Source organism: Muscardinus avellanarius (assembly GCF_963383645.1).
Source record: "Muscardinus avellanarius genome assembly, chromosome: 15".
In the NCBI taxonomy this organism is placed as follows: domain Eukaryota; kingdom Metazoa; phylum Chordata; class Mammalia; order Rodentia; family Gliridae; genus Muscardinus; species Muscardinus avellanarius.
Window position 1 is genome coordinate 15158818 of NC_137801.1, and position 25126 is coordinate 15183943.

The window sequence follows — 25126 nt, forward strand, 5'->3', positions numbered from 1 at the left end:
TGTAAAGAATTACAATGTTATTCAATCTTTTATAGCAGCCAATGCAGTTTCTGCGAAACTGATGTTTTATTGAAAATTTCACATTTTAAGATCTCATATAATAGGAAATGGCTAGGTAGTTAGATGCATTTTAATAGCAAAACAAATAAAAACATTAATGTTAAAAAGCTCTTCTCGAGTTGGTTTTGGCAAAATTGTCAATGCACACTACATTAACTATGCTAATTTAAAAGGACACTGTCAAAGCAATTTTTCAAAAACATATTACATACATTTTTACTTCCTATTTATCTCCAAAAAATTTTTAAATCATAAGGAGAAAGACAACAGCTCTCTAATGAGAGCAAGAGCATTATTCCTCTGGCACAAAAAAAAAAAAAAAACCTGATTTTGAAACATACAGCATTACTTTCCTCCAAAATGAAAATTAAGTCAAACATTTACTTTAAGCATAAAGAAGCTGGCTCTTTAAGCTTTACTACATGCCTAAGTTACCTGTAACTCTTTATAACTATAAAATACTATGAGATACAAAATCAAATGTACCTAAAATAGGTACTAGACAATAGAACTACTTATCACTTATCAACTACATATAAAATGTTAAATTACAAACTTCTAGTTCTTAACATTTTTTTAAAAAATGCACTGGGGATTGAACCCAGTGGTGTTCTACGTCTGTGTTATATCCCCCGGCCCTATTTTATTTTCTATTCTGGATCAAAGTTTCACTAAGTTTGCTGAGTCTGGCCTTGTGTGATCCTCCTGTCTCAGTCTCCCAAGTATTGGGATTACAGGCATGTGGCAACATGCCTGGCTTGTTAACAGCACTTTTTTTTTTCTTGGTAGTACTGGGGTTCCTGGAAACCCTTCTACCTCCGGGATACACTCCCAGACCTATTTTATACTTTTTATTTGGAAACAGGGTCTCTTAAGCCAGCGTGCCTGGCTTCGAACCTGAACGATCCTCCTGTCTCCGCCTCCCAAGCGCGGGGATTATGAGCGTGCGCCACCACGCCCGCCTTAACAGCACTTTTAAAATAAAAGAATGATTAAACCACCATAATACAATGGCTAGGTTTCCTGACTAACTGCATTATAAAATGGGGTATTCAACACTATCCAACAATAAAATTTGATCATATAGATAAGAGAATGATTATGTGTATTCACATGTGCATAACCATATTATATTTTAGTTTTCAAGTAAGTATGAAATCACCGTAGTGTGGACAGACTTGTTAAGAGCATATATGGGCACCGCCTGAACGAACCCTCACAAAACATCCAAGAGGAGAGAAGAGGATAGACTTCAGTGGCAGTCAGGGGTGGCATCTGCTAATGTCCTCTAAGTAAAATAAAATGAAACTTTCCCAGATTAGATATCAGAATTGAGTGACAGCTATAAATAAGGGAGGCTTAAAGATCACTTTTTGGGAAAGAGGAGTCTGAAAGAAGCAAAATGTTTGGTTTTTAAAGGTAGAGGAAAAGGTCTCAACTGAGAGACAATAGAAATCTAGAAGAACTGAGTAGGGGTAAACCAGCAAATCTGTAAGAGGCCACCAGGGACAAATTAGAAGAGGAAATATGGAGCTCCTCAACGCTTTTTCCTGAATTTGTCAGAGTTGACAATCTATAATTTAGGAACTAGTTATTTCCACAAGGTTTAAAGTTCTATGTTCTTTCAACTGTCCTCAGAATATTTAGGATTCCTTGGGGAAAACAATCCCAATTGTGTTAGGAATTAAGAATGAATCAGTTTCACAAGTGTGTGTGAGATAGACATAAAAATACTAAACTCCAAAAGGACAAAAAAGTGATAAAATGAAAGTTTGAAGAGCCTCTCCATGTTTACTGAATTTTTCTTCAGTTCTTATGCTTAATCTTTAGAAAATTTCGTGTTATGACTATTGTGACATTTCCTTATTATGTTTCATTATAACAATCCATTTTGATCTAAAAGTTTATAGCTGTTCTAGACCATCCCTCCTATAAAATAAAAAAGTTCAGAAGACACTTTCTCATGTTGGCATTATGCTAGTTCTGTCATTATCCACCCCAAACAAGAACTTAATTTGATGTGGAGGGAGGATAAATATGAAACTTATTAAAGATTATAGGATGTTACATTACAGAAATAGAAAATCTCTTGAGGTCCAAATTAATATTACTGCCCTTGTGAAGACTCCCTATTTTTCAATCAATAGAATTTGAATAAGCTACTTTTTCCTTAATGTGAAACTATTTAAAATTATGACTTTGAGTATTACATAAAGCTAAGTCATCCTTTAAAATAAATTTTAGTAACAAAGGCTAAATTAATTTAATGTAAAGATAAATACTTTGGTAGTTTCTTTTCTTTGGCAGTATTAGGGACTGAAGCTGGGTTGTACCACTGAGCTACATACCCCAAACCTTTTTATTTTTTGAGATAGGGTCTAAGTTGCTGCAACTGGCCTCGATCTTGAAATCCTTCTGAAATCTTAGCCTCCTGCGTTAGCCCCTAAGTATCTAAGGACCACAGGTGGCACTATCTTTCCCAGCTCACTGGTAGTTTCTTAAGGACTTGTTCACAAAAACCCATTAGAGCTTATTTGGTATGTTTCATGATATTACATATATTTTAGATATTATGCCAAATAAAGAAAATCATGATGAACCCCACCATTTACTAAGAATGACCCATCTGATAAGCACACCGACAATTACTTTAAAAATACCAAAAAATTAAGATGACGAGGTACTTATTTCCTCAAGTGTTTATATGGAGAATAAGAAAGAGCCAGCCATTAGCATAATAGTATTCCAAACAAATTTTACTAAAATGAAAATTACAGTAATGAATTCTTAAAACTGGAGGAAACGTATATATTTGTGTAAAGGATGGGTACTAGAAAGGAGCTAAACATTCATAAAAATTTAGAAGACTCGTAGGAAATATTTTTCTTCTACAAAACTAAACCAACCCTTTATTCTTGTTTTTCCTAAACTATATGTTATTATTTATCTTAATATTAAAAAGACAAGCACAGGTCATGTCCACTTAGCAGAGTAACTCATCTTAGAGAAACTTACCTGATGAACCAAATCCACTGAGGGCTGAGCCTATAGCAGCACCCAAAGAACTACCACTTCCAAAACCAAGAGATGTACTTCCAGGTTGACCAGGTCCGTGGGAAAATAAAGAACTGCTCTGGGAGCTATTAGTCAAAGAACTGCTCCCATAAAATGAATTAGACTGCAGATTAGTGCTTGGCTGCTGTTGCTGTTGCTGCTGTGGTGGCTGAGTGCCAATTGGCCGAAACAGACCATTTGTGCTGCCTGTAAGACTATTTGCAGTTCCTCCAGCTGCTGCTGCCGCTGCTGAAAAACCAATTTCAGACAACTCTTAAAACTACCCAGAAAAATATTCTACATTTTAAAAATGGTATCTCAACACTAAAACAAAATATTATCCAAGAAGTAGCACTTACCAGCTTGTGCTGCTGCTGAACTAATTAAAACAGGTGTTGGAGCCATTAATCGAACTGGAGCTCCAAGGCCAGTTCTTGCTCCAGGGCCAACCACTAAGGCACCGGTCTGATCATAGTAGGCAGTGGGAGCTAGTACTTGATAGCCTAGGTAACATGAAAATAAATGTTTACTAATAAAAACACTTAATTTTAAGTGATAACTTTAACAGAAATGTCTTTTATTTATGGACCACAAAAAGAATCATTTTCCTTAATCCATTAAACCCCAAGTGTTTATTTCTGCAAACATATTAAATATATAAATGTTATGTAAGTTGGCATAAGTGGAATATTTGTTGCTCAATTTAAATTTTTATAGGTATGCCAGGCATGGTGGCACACACTTCTAATCCTCGGGCTTGGAAGGCTGAATAGGAGGATCCCACAGGTTCAAAGCCAGACTCAGCTACTTAGGCTCTCAGCAACTTAGCGAGACCCTGTTTCCAAATAAGTATAAAAGAGGTCTGGGAGTATAGCTCAGAGGTAGAAAAGTCCCTGGGTTCCACCCAGTAACAAAAAATAAATTTTTATAGGTGTTCCACATCTGGAATTATGTAACAAAATGAGTTACGCAGAAACTATAAGCTACTTTCTGATATTGGCCCTTTAGTTAGTTTTGGGATGATGAGCATAACAATTAGTGGAACTGAAGTAGACCACTATAAAATGTTTATTATACAATTTAAAGTTCTAACCAACTGCCTCATTACCAAGATTCCTCTAGATTTTTCATTTGTATGCATCTCTTTAAAAATTTAACATATAATCTAAACACATATGTAAAATCAAGCAGGCATTTGCTTTATCATAAGCTTGAGAATAAAAAGTAATCTGCATTATTCAGAACTATGGGAGAGTAGTTTACCTCTTAGCAGCCTTTCTCAACAGGATTCCTTCCTTGAACCAAAAAACAAAATGATTCAAGTGACTATATTGTCAGTTCTCCCAAGAATGGTATATAGCAAGAACTGCTCTAGAGGAACAGGAAAGAAATTAACTATAAATACGGACCAATACTTTAGGGCAAGAAGGGTTAATTCTCTCCTGGAACTCAGGTTGAGAAAGGCTGTCTTATACAGTGACAGGAACTGAGGCCCAAATACCTGATAACTCTGTGAAAATGTTTTGGAAACTCCTAATACTTTTAAAGGTTTTAAAAACAGAACATATTTAATTATACTCCAACATCATTTTTTGAGTTTTATATTGTGGAGACAGTGAAATTATAGTCATAAGGGAACATGAAAACTTATTACCATTAAACATAGTAGACTAAATTTAGTTCAAAAGTAGTAAGTATACTAGGATAAACACTTTTTTTTTTTTACCACTAACACTGAAATTTTCACATTCAATTACAGCAATTCCAACCAAGTAAAAGCATTAGCAAAATGCTCATAAGGCATCAACATGATTAGCAAATCCTAAACTGTAGAAACCAGTCAATAGCTTTATTTAGTACACATGATCTAGCCCTAAATTCAAGACACAGAAAATACTCTACAGTCAGGCAGGGTGGCCATACCTAAAATCCCAGTACTTGGGAAGCTGAGAAAAGATCACAGGTTCAAAGCCAGTCTCAGCAACTTCATGAGACTCCCAGCAATTTGGTGAGACCCTATAAAATTTTAAACGAGCTGAGGGTATAGCTCAGAAAAAAAAAAAAAAAAAAAAAAAAAAAAAAAGAAAAAGAAAAAGAAAAAGAAAAAGGAAGGAAATACTCAGGTTCAAAATCATTATCTAGCTGGGCATGGTGGCGCACACTTTTAATGCCCACGCTTGAGAGGCTGAGACAGGAGGATCGCACAGGTTTGAAGCCAGCCTCAGCTACTTAGTGAGGCTTTCTTTTTCTTTTCTCTCTCTCTCTCTTTTTTTTTTTTTGTGGTACTGGGGGTGGAACCCAGAGGCTTTCTACCTCCGGTCTATACTCCCAGACCTTTTTTTTTTTATATTTTATTTGGAAACAGGGTCTCACTAAGTTGCTGAGAGCCTCACTAAGTAGCTGAGGCTGGCTTTGAACCTGCGTGATCCTCCTGTCTCAGCCTCCCAAGCGCGGGGATTACAAGCATGCGCCACCACACCCGGCTCTTAGTGAGGCTTTCAGCAACCTAGTGAGACCCTGTTTCCAAATAAAAAAAAAAATATATATATATATATAAAAAAGTCCAGGAGTATAGTCCGGAGGTAGAAAGCCTCTGGGTTCCACCCCCAGTACCACCAAAAAAAAAAAAAAAAAAAAAAAATCATTATCTATTTAACATCTGAATCTAAATTTAAAATCAAAGAGGATGGGCATGGTGGCACACATGTATAATCCTAGGACTTGGGAAGCTCAGATAGGAGGATTACAGGTTCAAGGCTAGAGAACCCTTCTTAGCTTAATGAGACCCTGTTTAAAAAAGATAAAAAGGTTTGGAAGTGTAACTGAGAAATAGAATGCCCTTGGGCTCAATTTCTAGTAAAAAAAAAAAAAAAAAGAAAAGTAAATAAAACCACCCAAACAGCACTTACCTGCTACTTAACTAAAACAGTATACATGAATTCCAAGGAGAAGATTTTGCCCAAAATCTCTCCCCCCATATCTGTTCATTGGACTTAAAAATCTTTCACAATCTCATTCACATTTTCCTGGTTGCTACTACCTAAATCTATGTGGTTTATCTATGTTCTTCTGCCCCAATTCTACTATGTATTCTTCAGTGATTCCCCCCAACCCGCACTAGGGATTGAATTCAGGGACATCCTACCTCCAAGCTATATCCCCAGCCCTAAATAATTTTTTTTTTTTTTTGGTGATACTGGGGTTCCTGGAAACCCTTCTACCTCTGGGCTACACTCCCAGACATACATACATACATACATACATACATACATACATACATACACACACACACACACACATTTTTTTTGAAACAGAATCTCGTATTAAGCCAGCAAAGCTGTCTTTGAACCTGCGCGATCCTCCTATCTCCACCTCCCAAGCGTAGGGATTACAAGTGTGCGCCACCACGCCTGGCTCAGCCCTATATATTTTTTTAAACAGGGTCTCACTAAATTGATGAGAGTCTTACTACTTGCGGAGGCTGTCCCTTCCTGTTTCAGCCCCTGAAGTACTAGCATTACAAGTATGCACCACCACATCAGGCTCAGTGGTCTTTTAATATACAATCTAACACCATACCACTGCTAAAAACCTTCTGTAGGGTTTAAAAGGTAAAAACAAAACTCTGAATCTCGCCTACAATATGACCTGGAGATCTTCTGCCAACTTTCTAGTTTCCTTGGTGCTTCCACTATTATCCTCTGGGAAGAGGGAAGTTTCAGACTCCTCAAGGGGCTTTGGTATCCTGTTTCCTTGCCACAGAATGTTTTCTTTGCCTCTCTCATTGCTAATGTAGCTTACCTAATTAACTGTTCATGCATTCATCCATTTGAGAAATATTTATCAAGTAGCTACCAAATGCCGGGTACTATTCTAAGTACTGAAATATAGAAAGAGATAATAAAAAGAATTATCTTCATTCCCAAGGAGATTATTTTCTACTGCAAAGAGACCAAGCAGCATCTATCTTTGAGCTACACCCCCAGCCCTATACTTTGTATTCTTTATTTTGAAACAGGATCACATTATTCCTTTTGTAGCCAAGAAAGAAAGATTAAGCCAGGCATGGTGGTCCATTCTCATAATTCCAGTACTTGGGAGGCCGAGACAAGAGGATCCCAAGTTCACAAACAGTCTCAACTACTTGGTGAGGTCCTCCATAACTTAGTGATGCCCTGTACTAAAATAAAAAATAAAAAATAGAGCTGGGAGTATAGCTCAGACGTAGAATGTCCCTGGGTTTAATCCCCAGTACAACAAAATAAACAAATAAATTAAGAAAAGGCATGTTCCCCATTCTGAAGAATGCAAATTACTACAAGAGAAAACACCCCCCCCCTTTTTTTTTGGTGGTACTGGGGTTCCTGGAAGCCCTTCTACCTCTGGGCTACACTCCCAGACCCATTTTTACATTTTTATTTGGAAACAGGGTCTCCTAAGCCAGCGCGCATGGCTGGCTTCGAACCTGCGCAATCCTCTTGTCTCTGCCTCCCAAGCGCGGGGATTACAAGTGTGCGCCACCACGCCCGGCTAAAAACACACCCCTTTTTAAATCTTAAGAAGTCACCTACTTTAAGACCATGGTATTGATTGGATCAATTTCCCTTCAGAAAGAGCTGCTAATGTCTAATTCAGGACATTTTTCACTGTTAAACATGTTAAAATAAATATTTTTAGCAGGCCATGATGGTGCACGCTTGCAATCCCAGTATTTAGAAGGCTGAGACAGGAAGATCACAGGCTGGAGGCCAGCCCCAGCAACTTAGGAATATTGCTCATTAGCCTTATAACTCTAACTAGTTGGATATGGGAAGTCAGAATTATTTCATCATAGTCCTGAGCAGAATGAATTATCAAACAAAGTGTTTTTTTTTTTTTTAATTTTATTTGTGGTACTGGGGATAGAAACCAGAAGCTTTCTACCTCTGAGATACATTCCCAGACACATTTTCTATTTTATTTGGAAACAGGGTCTCACTAAGCTGCTGAGAGCCTCACTAAGCAGCTGAGGCTGGCGTTGAACCTGTGAGAGCTACACCTCCTGCCCTATTTTTTATTCTTTATTTTGAAACCAGGTCTCACCGAGTTGCAGAGAGCCTCACTAAGTAGCTGAGGCTGTCCGCGAACTGCAATCCTCCGATCTCAGCCTCCCGAATGCTGGGATTACAAGCATGAGCCACTACGCCCGGCTTCAAAGAAAGTTTTTGAGAGAGGGAAATATGCAAACAGCCCACAAGTTACTTGAGACATACAAAGTCTAATTTTAATATAGCCCATTACATCACTGGTTTTTACATTTTCTTTCTGAAAGGTCTAAATGTTGTAGCCCTAAAGATTAAGTAAAATAATCTTCTGGAAAACTGTTACCTATTTTTACCATCACTTCAAGTTATAGTTGTTTTCATACAAATCTAATGTAAGAGAGGAGAAGAAGAGGAGAGAGGACAAGAGGGAAGAAGAAAGAGAGAAAGGAAGAGAGAGAGAGAGAGCCCTATTTTTTATTCTTTATTTTGAAACAAGGTCTCACTAAGCTGCAGAAGGCCTCACTAAGTAGCTGAGCCTGTCTGTGAACTGAGATCCTCCTGTCTCGACACGTTTGTCCTGGGATCACAAGTATGTGCCACCACACCTGGCTAACTAACTGGTCTTAATTCCTAAGTACTATGAAAATTCTGGGCTGGGTTCAGCTGTGGTTCTTATCATAAGCAATAAGAAAAATATGGCTACATTGAGAATTCTGATGTGAATTTGCCATTCTGTCACTAACAGTCACACTCAGTACTCATTTCAACTACTGACATTTGAGTTCTGAATGAAACTCAAATGAAAGGTAAGATTGCAGACACTTATGTGATTTATTCATCCTTCAGTGCAATTCCACATTTACATCTTAAATCTATTTAAATTTCTACAGACCCAATACTCCCTCCCTCCAAAAAATTTCCAAACAACAAAACTATAATTAACCAATTATATACCTGGCATGCCTGTAGCTAGACCCTGACCAAATGCCAAAGTTGGATTTGCAGCTGCAGCTGCTGCAAGTGATTCAGCTTGCTGCCCTTGCTGACCCTGATTGGGAGTAAGAGGACGCTGACCTGCTCCAGCACGAAGAACCTACAAAGAACAAATGACTTTCTTAAAAGAAATACCATAAAATTTATTTGCCTTGTACAACTATGCATATATTACAAGTATACTTTGTATACATTTGAACACATTTACATGCAATGAAATATACATTTAGCCTGAGAAATTGCAAAATATTTTCATATCAAAAACATCACTGGAGCAAACATGATGGCCCACACCTATAATAGTAGTACTTGGGAGGCTGAGACAGAAGGACTGCAGGTTCAAGCCCAGCTGACTTAATGTAAATTAACTGACAGTAAATCCATTTTGTCCTGAATTGTTTGACTATTTGTGGAATTCATGATCAAGTTATCCTGCTTCTGTTCAATGCCTTTACTACAACAGCTATGTGGTGCAAGTAGTAAAACTTGACCGGCCATAACAACTTTTCACTTTGTTTTTGATGTTATCTTGTATTTTTTTTCACACTAAGGTTTTACATGGAAAAGTAGCCTTTACTCATCACAGTGAGACTCTCTGCAACCAAGTTATACTCTGTTTCAAAACAATAACATAATAAAGGCTGGCTCCGGGAGGGGTATAGCTCTGAGGTAGAATGCCCCTGGAGTTCAACCATCAGTACTTGCCCCCCACCCCACACCACACAAAAATCACTGGCTCTTCACAATTAGAACAATCTATAAAACCCAGGCGTGACGGTGCACGCTTGTTATCTCAGTACTTGGGAGACATAGGAGAATCGTAGCCTCAGCTACTTACCTTTAATGCAACTTAGTGAGACCCTGTTTCAAAATAAAGAAAAAATAGGAAAATAGGACTGGGAGTGTAGCTTGGAGGTAGAACCCCCTGGGTTCAATCTCCAGTACCAACCCCCCCAAAAGAATCTATAAGGCAAATGGAGCTTATAGAAGGTTTTTGAAAAAATTAGTCTGTTCTCCTACCAAAATAGTACTTAAAAAAAAAAGATAAGAGCAGAAGATGGCAATATCTTAAACAATTAGATTTTATTAAAATTATTTTTTAAGTCTGAAAACTAAAACACAGAAAGCTTAAGGAAAAATATTATTTAATTTTTGTCTGTTATAAGATTTTCATACAAAGCAAAAACTTCAAATTGAACCAAGTTTTCAGAATTCAGAAACTAACAAATGAGTAAAGGCTACTTTTCAATATAAAACCTTAGTGTGAAAAAAATACAAGATAACATTAAAAACTAAGTGAAAAGTTCTTGTGGCCGGTCAAGTTTTACTACTTGCACCACATAGCTGTTTAGTAAAGGCATCGAACAGAAGCAGGATAACTTGATCACAAATTCCATAAATAGTCAAACAATTCAGGACAAAATGGATTCACTGTCAGTTAATTTACATTAAGTCAGCATAAAATACAGGTGTGTGTGCTGTTAAGGTATATGATATTTTTATGGTTGGCCAAGGAAGACAGGTTAAAAAGTAACTTATTAAATGATGTTGTGATATACTGTATAAAGACTGAGCTCATGAACACCTTCCACAGAGCATCAATATGGTATTAAAATCAATCAAAGGAAACTTAGAATTAAATGTAACTGCCAAGTAAGAAATACCATACTTATTAATTTGCTTCTTTGGTATAAGTTTGATGAATATAACAGAATTCTGATATTTATCTATAGTGTGTTTGCATTTTTCACAGTTGTTTGAAAATGGGCTGAAATAAAAACTTTATGATAAACATTTTCCTTCTGTTTTAAAGAAATTTAACGTAAACTTTAGTGAAAAAATTTCACCTCTTCTAGTTTAAAAATATGAAGTACCTTACTCATTAGGCTGAAGGTAGAGAACTGCAAGTTCGAACCAAGCCAACTTAGGAAAATCTGATCTAAAGAGGGGGAAGTCTGAGGGGATAAGCTCAGTGGTAGAGTGCCCATGAGTCCAATTTCAGTACCACAAAAATAACTAACAACTAAATAACAAAGTACCTAATAGTCTCCTTTTACTGGCCAGAAACATACTAATATTTAAACTTGTAATTTAAATACCTAGAAAAAAAATGAAGAGGCAATTATTTTGATAGGAACATTAGCATACTTTGAAGAAATGATGAAAGCAAATTTAAAAATTATTAAAGATCTCAAAACAGCAAAATAACAGAAGCAAACATGAAATACAACCCAATCTTTAAATGCATTTAATTCTGATGGGGGTTGGGCGGGACCTAAACAATGAGAAATTTATGTACCAACTATATGGCAGGTACTGAAAAAGATTCTAAAAACAGCGGCTCATGGAATTTAAAACAATCCTCAAATTGGGCATGGTGGCGCACGCTTGTAATCCCGGTGCTTGGGAGGCTGAAACAGGAGGATTGCACAGGTTCGAAGCCAGCCTCAGCTACTTAATTTAGTGAGGCTCTCAGCAACTTAGTGAGGCCCTGTTTCAAATAAAAGTATAAAAATAGGTCTTGGTGTACAGCCTGGAGGTAGAAAAGCCCCTGGGTTCCACCCCCAGCACCACAACAAACAAACAAACAAACAAACAAACAAACAAACAAAGTAAAACAATCCTCCAATATTACTTAACAAAGGAAGGCCTACCTGTTGCTGTCCAGGCTGAGCTTGTGAGGCTGCTTGCTGACTGGCTGTATTGTTTGCCGCAGCTGCAGCTTGTTGCTGAAATAAATTGGCTGGATACACCCCCCATGGAACACCATAATACTGAGGAGGAACCACAGCTGGACCTAAACCCCACATACCCCACCAAAAAACAACAACAAAAAAAACTCAGGTCATTGGATTTTATACATGAGGTCAGTTACCATTAGATTATAAAAGGGAACAATCATAAGACTTAGAATATGTTCAGTACAATCTATCCTCTTACACTTTCTATATCTTTTCTATTTTTTTTCTGGTTCTATTAGAAAACACATGTCATTCTGGTACAGAATGTTATGATAGAGATGTGACAATAAAAGTCTTAATTGGGAAATAAGAATTAAAATTCAAGACCAACAGTGAAATGGCAGAATAGTTACAATATAGACAGGGAATATTAGACACCCAAAACTATTATGGTTTCTTAAGGTCAATACATCACTTCTTGTTTAAAAAAAAAACTTGACAACTAAAATGAACTGCACATTTTATTTTTCTCTTTTGCTTTGCCATGTTTAATACAAAACTAGAAAACATTCTGGTATCAAGAGTGCCACAATAGTATTTAAATAGCAAAATTTGAATTTAAGAATATTCTTCACATATAGCCGGGCGTGGTATCTTATGCTTGTAATCCCCGCACTTGGGAGGCTGATACAGGAGGATCCCACAGGTTCGAAGCCAGACTCAGCTACTTAGTGAAGCTCTCAGCAACTTAGTGAGACCCTGTTTCCAAATAAAATATAAAATAGGTCTGGGAGTATAGCCCGGAGGTAGAAAGCCTATGGGTTCCACCCCCAGTACTACCAAAAAAAAAAACAAAAAAACAAAAACAAAAACAAAAACAAAACTTCACATATGAAACAGAATTAGTCACAATTCTCACAAACAAAGCAATAGAAAATTATAGAAAAACAAGACATCAGTGTTCGTGTGGTTAGGAAAATGAGACTAGTGTTTCAAGACAAGAATGAACTTGATATAAAAGCACAGAGAAAAAGATAAAAAAGCAAACTAAGAAAAACAAAATGGAATTGTTCCTCCTCTACTTTACCTTGTTCAAGATAGGCAATTTCTGAAGAATAATTAGAATTATGCAAAATAAGCCCCAAAATTAATGAATGTCATGATTCCTGATTGATATATGTCCTAAGATCTGGTATCAGCCAAGTCTTAGGACATTTACTTTGTATATTTTTAAAAGTCAACTCTTGGTTTCACTTTGTTGTAGACATGCATTCTCTCAAGATTGCTGGAAATTGTTATAGTATCCCTGACCTGGGCATTCATACCACCTACTTCCAATTTATTTTCTAAAAAGTAACTTTCCTTTGGCATCACCTCTGTAGGTATTGGGATTTTTTTTTTTTAATGCAGGTCTGGGAATGGACCCAGGGTCATTTGACCTCCAAGTCACACCCCCTGCCCTATTTTTTATTCTTTATTTTAAAACAGGGTCTCACTAAGTAGCTGAGGCTGTTCACGAACCGCGATCCTCCAATCTCAGCTTCCCAGATGCTGACACGCGCCACCACGCCCGGCTGGGATTTTTAATTAAATGGAAATGTACAGTGTTAAGATTTCTAAAACTACAAAGTGGAATTGCAAGCCAGCTACACATAGAAAAGAATGTTATTGCTTAGGCTTTTTCCTTCAGCACTGCAGTTGAAAAATAAACTCCCTAGAAACTTCAGTTCATTCTAGATAATATTTGTTTTTCTTAGAAATTTCAAATTGCCCAAACAAATAAAAATAAAGCTTATACCAAAATTAAAACTAAATCCTTAACAAGCAACAAGGATGAACAGTAAGTTACCTGCTAATGTTGCTGCTGCAGCCAATCCTGCTGCAGTATACGGATCGGTCCCTGGAGGAGCAGCACTAATAATATATGGATTTGGCACAAATGCAGCTGGAGCAAGGCCTGCTGAGAACACACCAGCTACATTTAAAAGGAGGAGAAATAATGAATAAAAATGCAAAGCATCATTTTCCTTATTAGGCAAAAACATTTCTAAAACTGGTGTGTAGAAGCAGAGCAAGATAATGGTTCAAATTTTTACTGAGTGTGTAACTACCTGATTCTCCATTTTTTCATTTAAGAAACTGGTGCATCACCAGTTGGCTTGTATGATTTGTGAGAATTAAATGTGATGTTAAAAAGGACTGTATAGCCAGGCGTGGTGGCACAAGCTTGTAATACCCACGCTTAGGAGGCTGATACAGGAGGATCGCACAGGTTCAAAGCTGGCCTCAGCGACTTAAGGGAGGCTCTCAGCAACTTAGTGAGACCCTGTTTCCAAATAAAATAAAATAGGTCTGGTTGTACAGCCCAGAGGTAGGAAGCCTCTAGGTTCCACCCCCAGTACCACCAAAAAATAAACAAGAAAAGGACTGTATAGTACCAGAGCACAACAGACACATATTAATTGTTTAGAAGTTGGGTGTAGTGGCATATGCCTGAACTCCCAGTAACTGGGAGGCTGAAAAAGGAGAAATGCACATTCAAGACCAGCCCACAGTAACTTAGCTAGATCTTGTTTAAATAAAATCAATAAATAAAAACCTAAAATACAGCTGGAGGTATAGGTCAGAGTTGGAATGCCCCTGGGTTCAATATCCAGTACCCACCCTCCCAAAAAAGTTTAGAATGAGACTGTTATAGGTCTATAACAGTTTCTCATTCATTTTTGTTAAGCTGTATGACATAGGAATTGAGCAGTGAGGAGGATAAAATCTGCCCTTACAAAATACTCCTAAGAAAAATAAACAAATTAGCATTTTAAAAAGTATAAGTGCATGCCAGGCGTGGTGGCGCATGCTTGTAATCCCAGGGCTTGGGAGGCTGAGACAGGAGGATCGCACAGGTTCGAAGCCAGCCTCAGCTACTTAGTGAGGCTCTAAGCAACTGAGACCCTGTTTCCAAATAAAGTATAAAATAGGTCTGGGAGTATAGCCTGGAGGTAAAAAGCCCCTGGGTTCCACCCCTAGTAGCACACACACACACACAAAAAGTATAAGTAGAGCTAGGCATGGTGGCGCACACTTGTAATCTCAACATTTGGGAGGCTGAGACAAGAGCATCGTGATTCGCGGACAGCCTCAGCTACTTACTGTGAGGCCCTTTGCAACTCAGTGAGACCTTGTTTCAAAATAAAGAATAAAAAATAGGGCTGGGGGTATAGCTTGGAGGTAGAATGTCCCTGGGTTCCATCCCCAGAACAGCTAAATAAATAAATAAATAAATAAATAAAGTATAAGTGCAACGAATATAGAAAAGAAACACACTGAATGAGCTTTGGAAGGGTTGGTGGGATGAAGGAAGTTTAGAGTAAAATGAAATAAAACTGGAGTTACAACCAGAACAAAGACTCATGAGTATCCTAGGTGATGTTAAATAGTTTGACTTTGCTTTCAAGGCAACAGGGAAACAAGGAAGACTTTAAAGCCAGGAGTGTTGGTGCACGCTTGTAATCCCTGCACTTGGGAGGCGGAGACAGGAGGATCGCGCAGGTTCGAAGCCAGCCTCAGCTGGCTTAAGAGACCCTGTTTCCAAAAATAAAAAAGTATAAAATAGGTCTGGCAGTGTAGCCCGGAAGTAGAAGGGCTTCCAGAAACCTCAGTACCCCCCCCCCCAAAAAAGAAGTCCACTTCTGAGTCTAATATATGCCCAAATAGATTTAGATAGATTTAGTAAAGGCTAAAAATATTTGATATACTTATATGAAGAGAAGAAACTATATGAGGAACTACCATGTAGATAGTTCACCAGTTACTAAAAAGCTTACTTTGTGTTATCAGTATTGTCTCTTCTGTAAAGTAACAGAGCTAAGTGTTATATAAAAGATTTGTAATTTGTTTAAAATAAATATTAATGAATGTTTGACAGGCAAAAAAAATTCTATATGGAAAAGTGATCTTATTAATTTTTTCATTTTTATATAGTTTGTAAATAATATCTTTTAATAGTTTTATAGACTAGAAAGAGACAAATAGTAAGAAAATAATGAGTAAGGATATATTTAAAGAAGATTTAAAAGGTTCAACTTTAAAAGATGATGAGGGAATACAGGTTTAAAAGTAGGTGAATATATAGTAAAATTTAAAAAAGTATCCAAATGGTTACTATGGCACAGGCTTATAATCCCAATATGTGGGAGGCTGAGACAGGAGAATTGCAGGTTCAGGGTCAGCCTCAGCTACCTTGCTACCCAGAAGAAAAAATTTTACCCTAAATTCCAGTGTACTTTATATTGTACTGTACTCCATTTTTTTCTGTTACTTTCTATATAATCTATTTGATTTTTAAATCAAATAGATAGTTTTAAATAGTTCAGGTCGCAACTTCCAATACTGGTTTCATGCCAAGGCAAAAATAGTCATTTTAACTGTGGCATTAGAACAACCCCTATACTTAAGTTCATTTGATTAGCGTCACATTCTTAACTGTGCCCTAGGTCAAAGGTGTCAAGATTTTCCTCTGATTCATCTATCATGAATTTTCACAAAAACAGAAAATTATATTGGCCATATGTCTTTTAAAAATGTACCTTAATGCCAGGCGTGGTGGCGCACGCTTGTAATCCCCGCGCTTGGGAGGCAGAGACAGGAGGATCGCACAGGTTCGAAGCCAGCCGCATGCGCTGGCTTAGGAGACCCTGTTTCCAAATAAAAATGTAAAAAATAGGTCTGGGAGTGTAGCCCGGAGGTAGAAGGGCTTCCAGGAACCCCAGTACCACCAAAAAATAAAAAAATAAAAATGTACCTTAAGATTTTATCATGAAAAACATACTTTTGATTTTTATAGATTATTTCAGTGTTCTGGGAGATTTCCTGTTCACTTAACCCTAGGTGATACGAATTCAGTTATGTAGGCCACACAGAACTATTCTTTTCAATGAATTTTATTTACAAGATGCTGAAATGAGCTAGGCATGATGGCACATACTTGTAATCCCAGTACTTGAGAGGCTGAGATAGGAGGATCACAGGTTCATGGCTAGCCACAGCTACTTAGTAAGGCCCTCTCCAACTCAGTGAGACTGTTTCAAAAATAAAAAATAAATTTAGGGCTGAGGGTATAGCTCAGAGGAAGAATGTCCCTGGATTCAATTAACAGGCCTGAAGGGGGGGGGGTCCTAAAATGGCTCATTTTCAAATCATTTTAAAGTTTTAGGACCTAATGATTTAGATGGAATAAGCCTTTAATGTCCTTGTATTTCTACATCTTGAGCTTGTTTTCTGGCTACTTTTCTTTATTTGTACTGTCATTTTTGTTTGAAACCTTTTAAGTTTTGTTTTTTTTAACGTTCACCTGTCCGTTAGATGGCACCACAATGACCTCAACTACATTCTACAGGATCAACCCTCAAAACCAAATCTTCTATTAATGGCTTGAAGCTCATTACAGAGTCAGCACAATTCAAACTCCAATCTTGGTAGTTTCTCTCTCAGTCCTTTATAGGCTTTACTGACTATTATTGCTATGGGTCTTCCTTCATTTTCCTGTACTATACAAATTCTGAAACCACTTACATAACCTTGCCTTTTTCTTTGAGCTCATAAGCAGCTACATTCACACATGTGCTCATGCACAACTCTGACTGACAATGTCTATTTAAAAAATATATAAGCAGGACGTGGTGATCCATACTTGTAATCCCAGTACTTGGGAGGCTAAGGCAGGAGGATTGCAGGTTTGAGGGCAGCCTCAGCAAACACTAGTGAGACACTATTTCAAAACAATAATAAGCTGCAGGCTGTGGTGGTGCACAGCTGTAATCCCCATGTTTGGAAGGCTGAGACAGGAGGATCACAGGTTGGAGGGCAGTCTCTGCAAGGAGTGAGACTCACATCAACCTAGTGAGACCCTGTTTCCAAATAAGAAGTAAAATCAGGCTGGGAGTGTAGCTTGAAGGTAGAATGTCTTTGTCAATCTCCTGTACACCACACACACACACACACACACACACACACAACTAAATAAATAAATAAATAAAAATAAAAATTAGGGTCGTGGATGTAGCGTGGAGGTAGAATGCTTCTGAACTCAGTTCCCAGTACCAAATATATATTTATTTCCCTGGGCATGATGGCACATATCTATAATGTCAGTACTTAGGAGGCCACAACAGGAGGATTTCAGGTTCAAGGACAGGCCTTAACAACCTATAGAGACCCTGTTTCAAAAACAAACAAACAAACAAACAAACAAACAAACAAACACAAAGGCAGGAGGTACAGCTTAGAGGTCAAATGTCCCTGGGTTCAATCCCCACTACAAAAGAGGAAAAAAAAAAAAAGGTATCTATTATCTCTTTCTAGCATGGTGCAAACTCAGCCTGTGACAATTTTAACAATTCTAAGTGGTTGAGACAAACGTTCCTAAAATAAATAAAAGTTCCTAATGTGAAAATTAGATAAAATTCTAATTTCAGCATCCATAAGTTTTACATAGTGGTACAAATTCATGTATCATTTATTACACACTGTACTAGAGCAGAGTCTAGTAGTTGTGACCGAAACAATATGGCTTACAAAGCTTAAAATAAGTACTATTTGGCCCCTTCTAAAAAAAGTTTAATCTTCAGAACTATGCTGACCAACATAGTGGCAGGTAGTAGCCACATACAGCCATTGAGCATGTGACTAGCCTAACTTGATTTCAAAGATTTAATAGGAAGAATATAAAATTTCCTACTAATAAGCTATTTATACTGATTATATTTTAAATAATATTTTAGATATAATGAGGTTAAAATAGTCCATTAAAAATAAGTAGTTCAAAATGAATTCACCCATTTTTACATTTTACCTTGTGGCTATTAAATAATTTTAAATTACAAACAAAATATACTATATTTCTACTGAATAATGCTGTTCTAAATGAGCTATCAGTCAGCCAAGACATGACTGAGAAATCTGGCGAAAAATGACTTTGACAATGAATACCTTTCTTTTTTCTTTTCTTTTTTTTTTTTGGTGTTGTACTGGGGATTGAACTCAGGGGCATTCTACTTCCAAGCTACATCCCCAGCCCTATTTTTTATTTCGTTTTTAAATTGAAACAGGATCTCACTAAGTTGCAGAGGGCCTCACAAGTAGCTGAGGCTGGTTGCAAACCACGATCCTGTCTAAGCCTCCCTCCCAAAGCACTGGAATTCCAAGTGTGCACCACCACACTCTGCCTAACAACAAATAACTTTAACTGAGAAACAAAGAATAAAATGTGGAGTCAGTCCTGAGAAAACCATTGAGGAGACCACACCTGATTAAGATCACCTGCTCTGGCAACAAAGATAAGCCTACATCTATGCAAACTCCCAATCCTTGCCCTCATTCCCCTTTCCAAAAAACATCAAAAGTCACTGTCAACCCTTGGAAGGCAAGGCAAACGACATGGGTCCCCTGTCTTTCTTGTGTACCTACGCTGATCAAAGTTCATTTTAGGCTTGTCACAAAAACAAATGAATATATTAATGTGGTATCGATTTTGATAAATTTTGATTTGAATAAATATTTCTATTTTATTCAGGTTTCCAAATTTATTTGCATTGAATTTTCTACATGGTTTCAGAACTTTTCTGACACATCTTTAAAGATTACATAAGCCGAGTGTAGTAGTAAAACCCTATAATCCCAGTACTTGGGAGGATGAGACAGGAGGATGGCGGGTTTGTATGATGTGAGAGCCTGTTTCAAAATAAAATAGGGCTGGGGGTACAGCTCAGAGGTAGAATTCCTCAGAATCCAATCACCAGTACTACACACAAAAACCATATACATATATGTATATATAATATGTTACTTAATGTACTCTATAGCACTAACCCATTAAGTCCCAAGTTTTCAATTCTTCAAACACAATAAATATTATTTCCAAGTCACCATAACAGTGCATTTGTGGCTTAATTTAAGATTTTACAGGTGTTCACATCTGGGACAATGACAATTAAAAAAGGAGTGCCTCTCAATTCTTTTTTATGAAGCTTACTATTATTGTTGTTGATTTAAAACAGTATTTTGCTATCAAAATTTGACAAAAACCTAATACATATAGCGAGCCACATCACCTATACATACTGATACAAAAATCCTAACAGAAAATTTCATTCATATACCCTAATACACTATATTCAAGAGCTTCCATAGATGCTTTTCTTTTTTTTTTTCTTTTTTTCTTGGTGGTACTGGGGTTCCTGGAAACCCTTATACCTCCAGGCTACACTCCCAGACCTATTTTATATTTTTATTTGGAAACAGGGTCTCCTAAGCCAGCGAGGCTGGCTTTGAACCAGCGTGATCCTCCTGTCTCCACTTCCCAAGTGCGGGGATTACAAGCGTGTGCCACCATGCCCGGCCAGGAATAAACTTATTAACACATTTGTAAAACTACATGAGAAACTTTGAAGTACTCATGAACAACACTAAAGTAGATTTTAACAGATGTAAAGATACACTGTATGACTTGAATAAGAATACTTAATGCCACAAAGATGTTAATTCTCCATAAGTAAATTAAAAAATTTAACCTTATCTTCTGGAAGTGGACAAGGCCATTCTAAAGTTCATATTGAAAAAGCAAGTAAACAATAATAAAAATTCAAAGAAGAGCAATAGGTGTTAACAGCTTGCCAAATATTAGAAAATAACAAAAGCTTCAAGTAATAAAAACTGTGATATACCATGAATAATAATTATACATTTTTAACAATGAGAAAAAGATTAAGTACATGAATAAAGAGAATTTGGGGGGGGAGAGTCACAGTGTAGACACTGCTATTAGTGGTCAACTATAAATGTGGATGGACATCTTTGATTAAATCCTAAAGTGAAATCTGGGACCTAGGAAAACTTAACTGCACTGATACAGAACAATACAAGTTAAGGGAAGAGAACCTTTGTACTGTATATCCCTCCTTTCCAAAGTATGTTAAGAGTATTTACAGTCTTTCCAGCCAGAAAATAAATCAGGTTTAGCCAAAGTCAGATATACATAAGCACAGTTATACAAATTTACACAAGTGATAAAATGACATAAAACTATCTACTCGCTACATCAATGTCCTCTGACTGGTTTTGATAGTGTACTATACGTTATGAGATGCAGCCATTAAAGGAAAGCAGACAAAGCAGTATGAGGAATCTCTGTATTCCTTACAACTTCATAACAATCTATACGTATTTCAAAATAAAAGATAAAAAGAAAGTCATCCAATCTATTTTACTCCACATTCAACTAAAGAAAGGTCAAAATCAGAGTTGGGAGTGGAAAAACAAATCAAATAGCTACTAATAAGATTATCTGTATTGTATTAGTAAAGATTTGCACTTGGTTGAAGCAGATGGTGGAGAGAACAAAAAGTAAACAAATAAATCCCAATACAGACAACCTATACGAAGCTCAAAATCTAGCAATAACAAATAAATAACTGTAATAATTCACAGTACAGTAAGACTTAAGAGTCAAAGATCAAATAGCTTCATTAAAGCAATTACTTTAAAAAACTTTTCCTGAAATTCCTATTTCCAACTACATTTGAATTACTAGGCATTTCTCTTGGATTCCCATTTTTTTTTTTTTACAATCATATATGCTATATATGCTGACAACTTTTATCAAGTTAGAATTTTTATTTAACCATCAATGTAAATAAATAATAAGCAGAAACAAATCTTCATTAATCAATACCCTGGCCATACAATCTATTACTATTGATCTAAATGGGATGTTTCAAAAGAGAACAAAATATCATCAATCAGCAAACAGACAATGAAACATCCTAAACACTTTAACAGCCAAAATGGAAGACTCACCTATATGTGGCTGCTGAGCAGCTGCTAATGCATATTGTTGCTGTTGAGCTGCAGTTAACTGCTGAACGGTTAGTGCATTAGTCCTCTGAAAGAGCTATCAGGGAAAATATTTAATAAAAAGATTAACATAAAAACATCTCATTTTGCAGGGGGCTGTTGAGGATTGAACCCAGGACCTTGCACATGTTAAGCAAGCATGCTACCACTGAGCTAAATCCCTAGGCTAACATTTCACTTCTAACTGGAAAGCTGTAAATAAAGCATGTTCTTAACTACAAAGACATTTTAGTCAATAAAACCTGAAATGTTCAAGAGCCCCTATTACTCATGTCAATGTGTAATATTGCATCAGGCTATACTAGTACACACTTTAGAGGACTTTAACTCAGAGGCACGCTCAGCAGGTGCGGAGATGCATGCCTATAATCCCACCTACTCAGTAGGCTGAGGCAGAAGGATCTTAAGATTAAGGTAAGCCTGAGCAACTTTGCAAGACACTGAAAAAACTTTTAAAAAAGACTGGGGATGTAGCTCGCTGGTAGTGTTTCTGGGTTCAATACCCAATACAAAATGAAAAAAAAAAAAAAAGCATGCTTACCTGCTGCTGGGAATTATAGTCAAAAAGGCCTACAGTAGCTCCCGAAGAGTCCATGGGTACCTGGTTACCAGGATAGTCAAACTGTAAGGAATCTAGACCAACTTGTTCCATGGCATCCAGATTCTGAGATTCGGGATTTGAAAATTCCTCAACAAGTGGTTTATTAGCCGTGGGATTAGGAAGAGGACCCAATCCTTCTGGGGGATTAGTATTGGGGCCGAGGCGCTCAACTACTTCAGTTGGAGAGGCTTGACGACTTCCAGGAGTACGACTGAGAGAGAAAACAAAAAAGCATTATGAATAAAACATGTCAAAAGCTAAAAAAGCACAGTATGAAAATCATAGAAAACAATGGTCATAAAATAATGCGCATAGATTAAAAATTTATTCTACTTTATCACATTTCTTCTATTTAATGTAACTTCTTGAAAAGGTGACATTGTTGCAACATTTTCATATTAATGATACCCTCCATAGTAATGATCACAATTTGAATAGCATGATCAATTTTACAGATAAGAACTCTCCAGTATTAGTTACAATCCGTCTATACTACCTGAATCCTTTGCCTCAAAACAAATCAAACACAAAATAAATGGCAAGTATGAAGAGTATACATGTGTGTATGGGGGTATACTGGGGATTGAACCCAGAGGCATTCTAACCTTTGAGCTATGCCCACAGCATAATTTTTATTTTCTGTTTTGAAACAGGGTCTCACTAGGCTTCCAAGGCTGTCCTTGAACCTGTGATCCTCCTGTCTCAGCCTCCCAAGTTCTGGGATTACAGATGTGTGCCATCATGCCCAAATAAAGCAGACTCTTACGTAGCAAATACAGGAAGGCTCAAAACCAAAACACACCCATCGTACTACTGTCCTGTTGACCAGCACATAAATTTGCTAAAGCATCCTAATAATATTTACAGAAAAATAAACTGACTATAGATTACTATGTCCTTCAAGATTTAAGGGAGTAAAACAAGGGATAAACAGAAAATGACATTAAGGTAAGGCAAGGCTGACTCCTGACTCTTTTAATTTCTGAGCAAATCGTTTCATCTTTCAGGCCAGCTTTCTTACTGAAGCTAAATGGTCCCATCTGTATCATTCCAAATTATTTCAGTTTAAGCCATTATAAAGAAATGCAAATGTATAACATTTATCAAAAATATACAGAGCATGAAAAATATTATTTTACACTAAAAAGAAAGTAAGCAGACAAAACCTTTTCCCACTGAACTATGGCCTTCTTAATTCTCCCAAGAAAACTTTAACACTGGAATAAATTTTAAGCATTTTTATCATACCTCTTTTCATTAATATTCTTCAGTCTAAATTTTACTTTTACCCTTATTTTCTTTTTGTGGTAATGAAAAATTGAACACAGGGGCATTTTACCTCTGGCCTATACTCTGAACCTTATTATTTATTTGTTTTAATTTCGGAGGTGCTAGGGACTGAACTTGGGCATTCTCTCTCTAAGCTACATACGCAGCCGTTTTTATTATTTTATTTGAAAACAAGATCTCCCTAAATTCTTGAGGTTGGCTTTGAATCTTGGGTCTCCTGTCTCAGCCTCTCAAGTACTGAGATTATAGTCACCACACCCAACTTATTTATACCTTATTATAAATCCTCATTTACAGTCTATCTTTTTCTCCTAATTTTTATTGCAGTACCAGGGAATGAACCCAGAAGCATACTACCTCCGAGCTACATCCCCAGCCTTATTTATTTTGAAACAGGGTCTAAGTTGCTGAAGGCCTTGCTAAGTTGCTGAGACTAACCTTGAATCTATGATCCTTCAGTCTCAGCCTCCCAAATTACCAGGATAACAGGTGTGAGCCACCAGACCCAGCTACATAAAATATTTTATATAGGATAGTTTCCCTTACAAAATGAACATTTACTATGCTGAGGAACTATGCATTCATAATATATTTAAATAAAGCTACACTACGTCAATGGCAGTAAGCATTTTACCTGCCTTTTAATGCTAATTGTTACATTTCACTCTGTCCCTAAATTCAGATTGGCATAATTTACCAACAAACACAAAGTGGTTTGCAAAGCAATTCCTAATTATTAAAACTTCTCCAAGCCGAGCATGGTGGTGCACACCTGTAATCCCAGTTCTTGAGAGGTTGAGAGAGGAGGATCACACGTTCACAAACAGCCTCTGCAACTTACTGAAACTCTATTTCAAAATACAGAGTAAATTAGGGCTGGGAATGTAAATCAGAGGTATAGAATCTCCCTGGGTTCAATCCCCAACATCACACAAAACAAAACAAAAATTTGTTCTCCTGATACTTATGGGATAAATCGTTGTTCTTACAATGTAAGAAGATTTCAAACACATTTTCCCTTTAGCCATACCTAACTTGGATGGAAACATTTAAAAAGCTCATTTTTTACTTGGGACATAGAGAAGAAGAAAACAAAACTGAAAAGAATCTTTAAAATCAACAAAGAGAAAACAGAGAAAATAAAGTCTCCTATGATACTTTCATTCATTTCAGTTCTACTCCAGTAATGTATACTGATGATACATCAGATAACACACACATTAACGATATGCTGAAAACACGGACCACATAGTCATAGCTATTCTTTTGCAACATTTTTATGCTGTTTAGTGATTAATATTGTACTTAAAATAATTAGTAATTTAAATGTATATCTAATGGAATAAAATTAGAATTTTAAGTTAATTCTAATTAAGTTTACTTTTGTTTGATACTGGGGATTGAACTCAGGAGCATTCTATTGCCCAGCTACACTCTCAGCCCTTTTTATTTTGAAATAAGATCTTGCTAAGTGGCTAAGGGCCAAGTTAAATTGCTGAGGCTGGCCTAGAACCTGT

The 25126-nt window shown here is 36.8% G+C and overlaps 1 protein-coding gene across 6 annotated transcripts in view; it reads right to left on the reverse strand.

Annotated features, from left to right (window-relative positions):
• Window positions 1-25126, reverse strand: part of PUM2 (pumilio RNA binding family member 2) — a gene marked incomplete at both ends in the record, with an annotated part of 67632 nt that overhangs the window by 25935 nt on the left and 16571 nt on the right. For 4 of the 6 annotated variants that reach the window (XM_080711686.1, XM_080711685.1, XM_080711684.1 and 1 more), the window contains 7 exons: window positions 3076-3363; window positions 3474-3617; window positions 9093-9231; window positions 11786-11928; window positions 13662-13787; window positions 21662-21755; window positions 22260-22530. In XM_080711686.1, the coding sequence (XP_080567812.1) occupies window positions 3076-3363; window positions 3474-3617; window positions 9093-9231; window positions 11786-11928; window positions 13662-13787; window positions 21662-21755; window positions 22260-22530 (1205 nt within the window). The remainder of the gene's footprint in view (window positions 1-3075; window positions 3364-3473; window positions 3618-9092; window positions 9232-11785; window positions 11929-13661; window positions 13788-21661; window positions 21756-22259; window positions 22531-25126) is intronic. The other 2 variants (XM_080711687.1, XM_080711688.1) reach the window with 2 other exon arrangements.